The sequence below is a fragment of the Cynara cardunculus genome, assembly GCF_001531365.2.
Source record: "Cynara cardunculus var. scolymus isolate 2C chromosome LG 6, CcrdV1, whole genome shotgun sequence".
Taxonomy (NCBI): Eukaryota; Viridiplantae; Streptophyta; class Magnoliopsida; order Asterales; family Asteraceae; genus Cynara; species Cynara cardunculus.
In genome coordinates, this window is record NC_037533.1 from 10,791,160 (window position 1) to 10,803,915 (window position 12,756).

At 37.6% G+C, this 12,756-nt stretch overlaps 1 protein-coding gene across 3 annotated transcripts in view; it reads right to left on the minus strand.

Annotated features, from left to right (window-relative positions):
- The window catches only part of LOC112514003 (probable serine/threonine-protein kinase DDB_G0279405), a 12,298-nt gene extending 4,185 nt beyond the window's left edge, over window positions 1-8,113 (minus strand). Inside the window, exons 1-4 of one of the 3 annotated variants that reach the window (XM_025120280.1) lie at window positions 7,852-8,113; window positions 6,984-7,382; window positions 6,347-6,700; window positions 5,751-6,253 (exon numbers count right to left, since the gene is read on the minus strand). In XM_025120280.1, the coding sequence (XP_024976048.1) occupies window positions 5,751-6,253; window positions 6,347-6,700; window positions 6,984-7,382; window positions 7,852-8,005 (1,410 nt within the window). In that variant the 5' untranslated portion in view covers window positions 8,006-8,113. Of the gene's footprint in view, window positions 1-5,750; window positions 6,701-6,983; window positions 7,383-7,851 lie in introns of all 3 variants that reach the window. The other 2 variants (XM_025120279.1, XM_025120278.1) reach the window with 2 other exon arrangements.
- Between the last annotated feature and the right edge of the window lie 4,643 nt (window positions 8,114-12,756).

Sequence of the window (12,756 nt, forward strand, 5' to 3'; positions counted from 1 at the left end):
TATATATATATATATGTATGTATATATGTATGTATATATATATATATATGTATGTATGTATCCATAAACATATCATATGCATTAATTAGAGTTTAGAAATATAGTTTCAAAATTAAAACGTCACATAAACAAGTCTCATAAAAGAAAATAGGAGAAGTGTTCAAAAATAAGCGTGAACTATGAAAGAACCAAGAAGAGAAGAAATGTAAACTGTGAAGAACCGAGAAGAGAAGTAGCGTGAGACCTAATATATGTGTTGACTGGTTGACCAAATAAAGAGGCCCAAAAAACTAAGCCCAACATGTAATAAAAAAAGCCCAAACATTTGCCTTACAGAAAATCGGTATATCGGACAGGTTTTTCCATCAAAATATCGGCGATATTATCAGAACCGATATTTTGACCGATATTTCACCACCGATATTTTTCCAGAGACCGATATCCGATATATTGGCGATATATCACGATTTTAACAGCATAGCTTAAGGGTGTGTTTGGTACCCAGAAAGGACAGAACAAGATAGCAATGCAACTTCTGGTAAGACACGACTGGACAAGACTCGTAAAATGACCAATTTACCCCTAATGAATTGTTTATATCTTTTCTATAATTTGATTACTTTAAATAATTTATTAAATTATGATAAAACAAATATTTTTTATAACGAGATATATCATTAGAAGGTTGTCGTCAAGACGATTAAAATGTCACCAAAATATGAAGTTCATTAATTTCCAGTTCTTATTTAAAGAATGGAAAAATGTGAAGAGGGAAAGCATATTTGATATTTTAGAAGAGAATTAGATTTTATTTTGAGGGTATACTGGTAAAATATAGACTTGTTCCATCAGGTGGGGGTGGAACATGCCTCTTCCACTTTGTTCCACTCTGTTCCTGTTTGTTCCACATAAAAGTCATGACAAACATGGAATAGTGATCCCGGTTTCGTTCTCCTGTTCAATGTACCAAACATACCCTAAATGGCATCCTATCATATCTACATTTGAGAAGTCTTCAATTCAATGAGACCCCTCCTTTGTGAATGTACTTCACACGTGCAAGTCTTCAATAGTGTTGTAGTGTTTCATAGCAAATTAAAATTGCTGAGTTCAACCTCAAAGACTCTTATTCCCCATGAGTAGAGTGCTATGATGGATGTGCTTAATTTGCTTATGACCAAACCGAACAATATCCTGATTGACTCCATTCTGCAGTTTCCAAGATTAAAATAGGCATGTGCTCAAGTGGCTTTTTAGTCCGCCACTCCTCATTCTACTTTTGATGTTGGATTTTGTCACAACTTGGACAACTTAGTGAAAATCAGGGGATTACACAATCTCCTATCCTTTAGTTGGTCTTTCCTGATGAGGGTGACAGAGCTTGTTACTCTTCCAATGTGATATTCCAATCTTTTATGAGGGTTTTGAAGTTGGCTTCAGGCTTCTTCCTCATCCTTTTTGCCTTGAACTATTTGGAAGACTAAGTACGGTGTCACCCAGTTTAGCTAGCCCCTGATGCTTGGAGTGCCAGTACAACAATTCTCATTCAGTGTAACAGGCTAGAATTATACCTGGCATCTTTATAATCATGGGAGTTCAAGCAATTTTTCTAATATTATTCCTTGGCAAAAGACGTTATTTATGCAGGTTCATAACATTGTCACGTAGACTAAGAGATAAGGATAAACACTCTTAACTTAGACAAGAACACGACTAACATATTATATACATAATCCACATCCTCTTAACACTTCTCAAGTTGAAGCATATATATTAATCATCCCAACTAACCATTTTTCTGGATATTAATGGTTGAAAACAGAGATTCTGTGAGTACCTAACCTCTAGCCCCAAAGTGTAGAGCAGTTGTTTCCAGGAAGACCCACAGCTTGTGTGAAAGTATGAGAAAAAAGGGAAGGACAAGAACAAGAAGGATGATCAAGGCTATCACATATTAAGCAGCAGAAAAAAAAGAGGAAAAATGGGTAAAGAAAAACATATACCAAGTAAGAAAACACACAAACCCTCCATCTAATGCAGACATCTGATAGCCTATTCGTCCACTCCCTACACCTTCCCCTGTCCTACCATCACCCTCCCTAACTCACTACTCGGACTAGCTACAGGTCCCTACCTTAAATTTAGTACCCTAGTCCTACATCTCCTAAAACTCCTACCGGCCATCTATATTTCTTTGAATCTTTGAGAAGCTTCCCATCTTCTAGTCACAACTTCCTATTTGGGGCCATCAGTGAGTCCACTAGTTTGCAACCTAGTAAAACACATTAGTATAAAAGATCTGATACATAGTTTCTCTAATATAACGGTATCCCTGTTGTGATAGCAAGGCCTCAATTTCATATAGCAACGAAGATGCCCAAAAACGGTTACCTGGTACCAATGAAGCTTTTCAAGTTCTTGATGCCATAATAATCATTACCTATTAGAACTGTCATCGACATATACCAAAGAATTATATTTGCCTTGTCAATGTCGATAGAAAACTAAATAATCATTGTCACTTCTAGGCAACCTAAACCGTGATAAAACTTGGGTGAAACAATCGAACCAAGCCCTAGAATATTGTTTGAGACCATACAAAGAGAGTCAAAAGAGAAAGACATTCATAATATCCTCCTAAACAACAAAGTGTAGACTATATCAAACAAATCATGGATTTTCTAATCATATACTGATATACACCATTATATTAGAGTTGTATAAGCACATGATGACACATGCATTTTTCCGAGGAGGACAACAGTAGATAAATTAGATGCACCTAATAGCGATGTACTGGCAGTAGGAATGGAACATACCTTGTCTCCTCACATAAAGACCTTCCAGAAAGATTTAGATGAGGTAGAATCAATAGCAAACTAGCAGCTACATGAACACATGAACACATGTAGGATATGGTGGTGGATGAGACCCAGGTCCCTTATGAGGATGATATACGACAATGCCACTTAATGTCCAAATTATTTGCATAATGACACTAGATTTTCTTCTTTGACCATCTAAAGGATTCACCACCTTTACGGGATGCAAAAAGTGTTGATATGGTCATGTGGTAAAAGTTGGTGTTTTAAGACCGAAACTAGCAGATGATGTCATAAGGGAGAATCTCTCATAATAGATGGTAGGCAGAAGATGACGATGAAATGGCAGAATGGTCGAGCAGTATGAGCCTTCATCATATTTGGAGAGAAAGTCCCCCAACAAACACGAGACCGAGTAGTGCATCATGTCATTCCTGTTGCATAGTTGGATCTACATTGATCGATAACACACTGTAATTCATCATACAATTTCTCAAATCAGGTAAAATATTCTGTCAAGCTAGTCTCCTTGTTCACATAGCCAATATGCTTGTGAGATTGCTTATGCATGTGAGAAGGTTATCTGGTAGAGAATGGAAGTTGTAGATGATCCAACAGTTTCTTGGTTGTCATGCAGTTCGGACTATTTCCCATGAAAGAAGATACTGATAAAAATATTTTGTAGCTAAAGGAATCAGCTAGAAAAATTAAAAAATCAAATAAACTAACTTGCCATTAAGTACCAAAAGAGCCACTCCTTTTCACACATGCTAGTGGTGCGACAGAAACTGACACAAGGTGACAACAACAGAAAGGCGGTATGTTTATCAAGATGACAAGATGGCAACGGCGACGGTACAATGGCAATGGCAATGGCAGGACATTAGATGCAGCAATGTGACGCACATAGAGGCGATATGTTTATCATTACAGAAAGCCATAGCTAGGCTTTGAGGCTCATAAGACTCAAGGCAATGGCTTTTTTAAAGTCGAGGCTAGGCGTATTCACGAGGCTCACTAAGACGATGCGCCTTGTGTGCCTAGGCGTGACTCATAAAGATTTATTAAATACCTAGTCAAACCCTAATATTAAATAATTTTTCTCATCTTCTCACCTCCTAGACTTCTTAAAAAAGAGTTGTTAAATAGACGACTTGAGTCAAAACCCTAATATTGGATACCCAATCCGTAGAACTTCAAGCCTCCTCTATAAATACCCAGACCTTAAAACTTCTCCCTCACGGCTCACGCTTTAAACCCTTCTCCCTTCTGCCTCTATCGAAGTATTGTTGGTTGCTGCATTGGAGGCTTGTACTTGTTGACTGCATATTTGAGTTGTGTGTAATTGTGTGTGTATATTGATGAGATGCGTCTTGCATTCCTGAGGCCCACGCCTCATGCTTGCACCTCGCACCTAGGCCCCAAGAACCCCTTGCACATAAGTGTGCCTTTAACAACTTTGCAAAGAGCTTTCTTATGGGCTTTGATGTTTCTAGATAAACATACATCAATTTGAGGGGGATGTTTCCATATAACTTATGTGTGCAACTAGTACTTTATCTATGTAGTATTTCCATAGTTAGATAGAGTTGCCAAAACTAGAAATATTAGTATTTAGTCTAGATATCAACCTATAACCTTTTTAAAACAACGTATTTCCCTAGTTAGACTATATAGTTATTAAGAGAAAAATGGGCCATCAAATAGGACCTATAATCCATGTAATTTATCTACTTATAAATGAAATAGCAGGCAAATCGTATTTCAACAAGTCAAACCAATATATTTATCAACTCCTAATAAATGTCCCATGTTATACCAAATTCTCATAGATTCTTGTTCTAATTATGTTGGATTCCCAACTATATTGTGTTGCATAACTAAACACTAGTATATCTCAAAATATATCTTCCTAATAATATTCTTCTAAATTTTCCTATTGCCTTGCTATCATCCTCATTAGTAAAGACTGAGAATAAGGAAAACATGACCAAGTAAAAACTTGACAAGCACAAGTAATTGAAGAAAGAAATGTACCTTACTGAAGGCTGCAAAAGATACTATGTATGCTGAAAATATATCTTACGTGTTCAACCGGTCCCATGGTTTAGTTGTCAATTTGTCAAAGACTTCAATGCTAAGTTGAGGATATAGTTTTATGAGCAAGAGACATCACAGGGAACAAGGATTGTGCAGTTGCCCAAGATTTAAATAACCAAGATATTATTTTATAGATTTATAGACCATATAGTTCTTTCCTCAAGATGACGTTAAAAAGGCTAATCAATCATAAGCAATATAACTACATATTTCACATGAGCAAGTTTGTGAACCAAGTCCAAACGGGCCAAAAATAGCCACAAGCATGGTAATCTAAGACCATGAAATCATCAACTGCATTCATCGCATCAACAACATTTACCACTATCATGTAAGGCCGATTACCAGAAAATATGACCAAGCAGACATGGGAAACATTATTGATGGTGACGCAGGAAGAAATCTTAATCACAAACATTAAATCATAATAGCATTGGAACTGGGAAGTTCAAGATCAGTTTCAAAACCATGCAGCAGGTAGTTTGGAACCAGTAACGTTTGATGTTTGTTTGCTTCTTTTACTCAAATAGAAGACGGAAAATCAGATTTATATTTGTAAATTGAAACAATCAGCTATCATGTTACTATGAGCAGAGAGCTTATAGAAATGGGGGCATGGGATAATTGGAGAGCTAAATACACATTCTTACCCCACACACCCCAAAAATTCAATATATTTGCATATGCATGTGTGCTTAGCTTGGTCAAAAAGACCATTGCATGTTTCTAACTCAAAGAATGGGAAACAAGAACTTGAGTCCAGAAGGAGTATAGGTAACTTGACAACAAAATATATTACACAGGTGATTACTTATCTAGAGCACGTACCTCATAATCAATGAGTTGGATGATGTGGTCTTTTCCCTTGAGTTTGTTTAAATATTCAATTTCCTGACAGAACCCATATGCAGTCGCATAGTCACGCCCTTTAAGCTTTATTTTTTTCAATGCATAGATTGTGCAATCCTGAGAAATGACTTTGTGGACCTCGCTACTTCCTCCACTGCCTATCTTTCCAAGCCTTTGATAGAGCTTTCCATTAACCTTGAAAAATAAATCCGGATCATAATTTCTCTTACGAGCTGCTGATGCATCTTTCTTAGAAGCAGGCTTCTCGACCTTCTCGGGCTTGGAAGGTACCGATTTCACACTGGAAATTGGATCATTCGATATGGGACGTCGGGACTGTAAATCAATAATATCACCTGCAAATAGGTCCCCCTTTGTTGACTTGTCAGTAAGGGGAATAGGATCTTTAGGCATGCCACAAGACCCTGCTTCTTTGCCTTGGTGATCCCTAGGGAGCTCACATTTGTTTTCAGGATAAGAGTCTACTGCAGCAGAGGGAGTCTGATCAGCTAACATTTTACTACTATACTTGGGCAAAAGCTTTGGTGGGTTCCCAGTATCAATATGTGCCACACCTTGATAGCTATCAAATGAGTTGCCAGCGTGAAAGTTATTGTGTTGAGGTCGGGAATTGTGAGTTGTTGAAGTAAGCTTGGGAGCAGATGCTGAATTCACTAGCGTTGTGGTAGCACTAGTAGCGCCAACAAGTGAAGATTGAGTCACGTGGTGGCCAAATTCACTATGTACAAAGTTTCTTAAAGGATTAATCTGATGATCCAAATCATGAAAATTCTGGTTATTCGCATCATGACTGGGAGCAGTTGAGCCATCTAGTTGATTACTTACGTCGCATTCCATTTCTGTCAATGCAAGTGAACTCATATGAGTCAATAAGTTGCCTATTCTTGTGTCCATGTGGTCATCAGACCCTGCATAAACATTGTGCAGTATATACAATAATTGGCAATCTCAACTTGATAAGGATATGTGACATACATGTCTATTTGTATATCATCATGTTAGATACAGCCCACTAATAACTTGTAGCAAATAAGTTTCTCTTACAAGAAGCACATAGAAACAATTCATCAATAGGACGACAAGATAAAACTATTGGCAGAAACAGCAAAATGCTAACATGATCTTATACACCGTATCAAGAAAAAGGTTATATGAATACTGAAACTATTGGCAGAAACAGCAAAATTTTACCATGCGATCTCGGGTCATTTCCCAATGCAAACTGAACCTTCTTTGGACCATCAACCAGTAGAACATGTCCGCATTTTAAGCATGGAAAATCCACCATATTGCTGCTTCTACAATCACAGCTGAAACTGGGTTGACCTCTCTGAGCATCAATTGATTTAAATTTTCCTTCTTCAGTAGGTGTACCTGAAATAAATGGTGGTGTAATTGAAGCATATTCCTGATTTACAGTAGTAACAGTCATCATATTCTTAGTCTGTGCACTTGAATCCTGCACTCTTTGTTTCACTGAAACATCATGAGATTTATCAGTCTTTTTGGAATCTATTAAGCTCTTTGATGTTTCCTGTCGCGGAACCACTAAACGTCTTGGTTGGAGATTGTTCAACTGTGGCATCATACCTGCAGTAGAAAAAAGTCGAAGTTAATAAAAGCTAATGTTTTGATTGAAAACATAGTAAGAGTTATCTGAAGATAGATTATTAAAGATTGCGAAGAAAATTTACAGATACATCACCGATAAAAAAATTCGGATAGATGATTTTTTTCCTTGGGAACGCTGGAAAACCCTAAATTGGTGACCCGTGTCGTCAATGAAAATTCCCAGCCCACTAAGTAAACATAAATCTGATCCATCAGTCAAGCCATTGTTGGATTAAGAATGGCACCTCCAATAACTAAATGAAGTCAAAGGAAACCCTAAGTTTTACTGATAAATTAGTCCAGTTGCTGATTAGTACTGGAGTCGTCAGAGTTTTGAAATAGAGGCAAAGAAAACCCTAATTCCAATCATCCAGTGAGGATCGAATAACTAGAAGTTAACGAAGCTATAGTATGCATAGAGAGAGAGAGAGAGAGAGATTGTACGTACGATGGCGCTTGAAGGCGGCTTGAACGTTACGAAGGAAGTCAGGGGGAGAAGAAGTGAAGGAAGATGAAGAGGACGACGTGGTTGCGTTGAATGAACGGTAGAGATTAGAATCATGGTTGCTGTCTGCCGGAAGGTTAGCCTCCCTGCTGTCCATCGACGGATCTCACAGGCATTTCTGTTGCATGTATCACACAGATGTGCTCAGGAACTGAGAAAAACTCGAGTTGGAAGCAGATTACGCCATCAGAGCTCCACGATGATCCATGGCCGACCAACAAAGGGAGAACAGCTGCAGAAGTGAATGGGGGTGAGATTCCGATTTCAAAAACAAGTCTTTGGCGCTCTCGCTCGCTGATCAAGTGATTTTTGGTTTCTTTCTGTACGCATAAATTAAAAAAAAGAGTAAATTACAAATTTTGTCCCTGTACTTGTATAAATTACGGATTAGATCCCCAAACAAAATAAATTACAAAGTATCGTCACTGTGGTTTCAGTTTTGTTACCGATTAGGTCCCTTAATCTAACTTCACTCATGTAACAAAGTCATATTCATTCTTACATAGAGATCCTTCTTCCATATCTTGGCAAAAACATATGATTACGAAATTTTAGAAAAGCTAACATTTATGTATTTTTCAAAGACCTAAAACCCTTCTAAAATTGGAACCACCGGTACCACCTCCATGATTATTATCTAGATCCAAATATTGTTTCATGCTTATGATGATCACATCAGTGCGTATTCAGTATCTGTGATGAGTTTAGAACCGGACCCATAGCTAAAATAGCAGTGGAATTGGACAGTGATTAGCTCCCCATCTCCAAAAGCGTCAAATCCGTCGAAAGGAAGCATTTTATATCACATCTCCAAAAGCATCAAACCCAAACGGGTAAGGTGCTGTATATGGAATCCAAATGGCGATTTCCAATATTCTCATGGTTTTTTAGGTGATTGGGATTTGGGGGGATGAACAGGGGAAGGCGTTCACTCGTTTTTGGTTTAAGCTTTACTTTTCGTGTTTTTGTATTAGATATGTTTTTCGTTTTTTGCTTTTTAAGATCTTTTTTTTCCTTTTTGGTTTTAGATATGTAGTTTGGTTTTGGATCTGCATATAATGGGGTTGAAAAAGGTGGTGGACAGAGAAGGGGTATGCCAAAAAAGAGAGGAGGCCGGAGTAGTGGCGGGAGAAGTGGTAGGAGGTCGAAGAAGATGGAGGGCATAGATCGGTAGATGGATTTTAAATTTTGTTTTGTTATTTTTTCTCATCATAAAATGCTTTGTATGGTTGTACTGTTGGCATCCAAACTTGTACAATCCAAAAAATTATTAAAAAATGATAACTTGACCATATTACCCCTGACTTAACAAAGCTAAAGCTAACGGTGGTAGGTCAAGAAATCCAATCCATAACAATATTAAAACCATAGTGACCATACTTATAATAATTCCATCTGAGGGACCCAACCCAAATTTTCATATAAGCACATGGACGAAATTTGTAATTTGCTCTTACAAATATACTAACACCCTTTGAAATATAATTTGTTAAATGAACTAGTAAATGTAGCTTCAGAATCAAAACAAAATAGCCATGTTATTTAAAATTACTAGTAAATCGAGAATTATAAAAACCAATTCCGACATTGTGTTTTACATAAATACGCAATAACAATGACATGTAGCAAATCCTTGTCAAAACAAAGGAACTTGAACAAAACTTCTTATTAAGCAATTTCAAACGACAAAAATCTCTCTCTCTCTCTCTCTCTCTCTCTCTATATATATATATATATATATATAAAAGAATTCTTCAATTTAAAAATCCAAGTCTTGTGTATTGAAATTGTATGCATAAATGATGATGATGGTTCATATGTGACCAAATACAAATCAAATTCATTTTCAAAAATCGAAATGATACCAAGAAAAAGTTACAAATCTTAAAGCAACAAATATTCAAACAGACAACTAACTTGTCTTATTTTTTTAGTAAATTTTACCAACAAAATTAGGAGATGCGAAATATTTGTTACAACATTGGTCCAATGTAACACCTGTAATTTTCTTTTATCAAGATCTTTAGAACTGATTTTGATGTTCCCTTTTGAGCCTCGTCGACTTCATTCTATTTGATTTTATCGATCTCGTGAAAGTCTAGAGTTTCCCTTATGCGTATATGTGGTTTTGGGTAGTGTCGGCTGTTTGTTAACGAAGAAAATCATGCAAAACAGTGGCTGGAGTGGCCTTCCGGGAAGTAGCCTAAGCTACTGTTTGTTCCTCCCTCTATGTGCAGCTCAAAGTTAATCAAACAGAGGCCAAGGCCATATAGGAGGCGCCTTAAGGCTCACGGGCTAAAGTCACCTGGTCTGAATGATGCAAGGTAGGAGAGGCGCTCGAGTAAGAAAAACGGGCGACCATTGGAGGCCGCATTGAAGGCGCTTGAGCCAAGTTGAGGGTCAGGCGACCTAAGTTGCCCCATAAGTAGTCCGAGCTTTTGTTTGCTTCACCTTGTTCCAGCCGAGTGTTTCTCTTTTGGTAGCCTCTCTTTCTTCATTTACTCTCTATTCTTCTCCCTCCCTCTCCCTTCATTAAATTTCGATAAGAGCTCATTTAAGGGGGATTTCTCAAGGAGTTTTTGAGTATTGAACGAGTAGAAGAGAGCTTCAAGTGTGGAACCAAGCATCTAAGTTTCTCTCCACTTTCTAGGGTTTCCTTTATTTTCTAGGTTTTCACCAAAACCTAGTATTGTGAGTTCATTCTTGTTGATCCTCTCTCTCAGTGATTTGATGATAATCCATTTTCACCTATACATTGTATTTATATTTCTGTATTTTCAGTTCCAACGATCTTCATTGAGTATGTTCAGTAATCGCTGAAGAACTTGGATTGTAAATCTATCAGAGATAGCAATACTTCAAGAAGACGACACTCACACCAAAGAACCTTCAGCAAAAGGCGAAGACTGAAACTGAAGATTAGAGATCGGCGAGTACGTGATCTGAAACGGTATTCAGTGATTACAAGCCTGTCTACATATGTGTGAAGACTGCTCAAGCTTCAGCGAATGATGATGAGACCTTCAGGTCATTCCAGCATTCAGCGATCAAAGGAAGCTTGCTTAGCACGATTGTTGTTGTCTTGTCCTTATGCACACAAAGGACAAAACCCATACCCTTACAAAAGTTAGTACGGTACGAAGCCGACTAGTCGACTCTTTGTCTACCAACTTTAGGTAAGGATGTCTGCTCATAAATAGTGCTTTTGTACTATTCACTGTAGCAAAGGACAAGCCTTCCTCTTAAGGCTTGACACGCACTCTAAACCTACCATATTGCATTAAATGGACATTTAATGCACTGGGTATAAATAAAAGTGTTTCTTCTCCATGCAGAGAGCGCACATCTCTCTCTCTAACCTAATTCTTACTCCAAGCATCTTCTAGCTTAAAGTAAAGGATCTTTCTTTTAGCAACTTCTTTTCTTGTAATTGCTAAAGYATTGTGTGTAACCAAAGATTGTTTAGATAGGTTTTTATTACCTTATCTTTCCGCAAACAATCTTGTAAAATTTGTATTGATCTTCTCTATCAATATATATTTTAAATTTGAAAATACTTTGTTTGTATTCATCCCCCCCTTCTACAAACTGTTTCTCTTCTTGTAGACCCTTACGGGACCAACAAGTGGTATCAGAATAGTGTTTTCTTTCTTTCCTTGTGTTTGGCTATTTTTCTGTATTAATTTATCTCTTCTTAGATAACTTTACTGCTTACAAATGGCTTTACAAATTGAAAACACACACACAAGATAATGACTCTCTTGCCAAACCTCCACGGTTTGTCCGTGACAACTTTATTCTCTGGAAGAACCGGATGTCCCTCTTTCTGGAAGGTGTGGATCCTGAAATTCCATATTACATAGAAAATGGACCATATATTCCATTTGCTATTGTTCTGGCTGTTCCAGCAATAGCTACGACTGCTACGATTCTTGAATGGCAGATTCCAAAGCTTCCACATCAGTGGAGAAATGAGGACAAGAAGAAGATAGTTATAGACACGCGTGCTCGGTCTATAATAGTTATGTCTCTTCCTAATAAGATCTATCACTCAGTGATGAAACTCAAAACTTCTAAATCCGTATGGGATACACTTTGTGTCCAATATGAAGGAACCACTCAGGTTCAGGAGACTAGAAAGATCAATCTAGTAAGACAATATGAAAGCTTTATCTGTGGAAAGTCTGAGACGCTGTCTGAAGTACATCAAAGATTTAATTGCCTGCTTATTGATCTTAAGGCTGTCGGCAGGGAATATTCTAATTCTGAAACCTTGACTAAGTTTCTAGAATGCCTTCCTGAGTCTTGGGACACCTTTTCCATGTGTCTCAAGATGTTAAATGACATGTCCACTCTTTCTCTTTCTACCTTATACGGGATTCTGCTCAACCATGAGCAATCTCGTCAACTGAAAAGAAATTTTGTAAAAGAGTCCAGGGAAATGAAAAGCTCTCCTTTAACTTTGATCTCTGAAGCCTCTTCAGTTGAAACTTCTACCCCTTTTGTTTCTTCTCTTCCTCTCGTGGTCATCACGGAGATAGATTCTTCTAAGGACATTCCAGAATCTGATTTAACAGATTTTGATGAGTCCCTAGCACTGCTGACTAAGTCATTTAGGAGGTTCGCCAGCAAGAGCAATTTCCGCAGATCTCCTCAGCTATCCTTCAAGGAGAAGCCAAAGTCTGAAAGAATAGACAAGGCTTCAGCTGTCTGCTACAACTGTCATCGGCCCAGACATTTTGCAGGTGAATGCAGATCAAAGAAGACTGCGACACCATCTTCTAAAGCTCCCTCCTCCTTCAGGACCAAAGATGAAAAATACTTAAAACTGAAGGAGAAATACAAGAA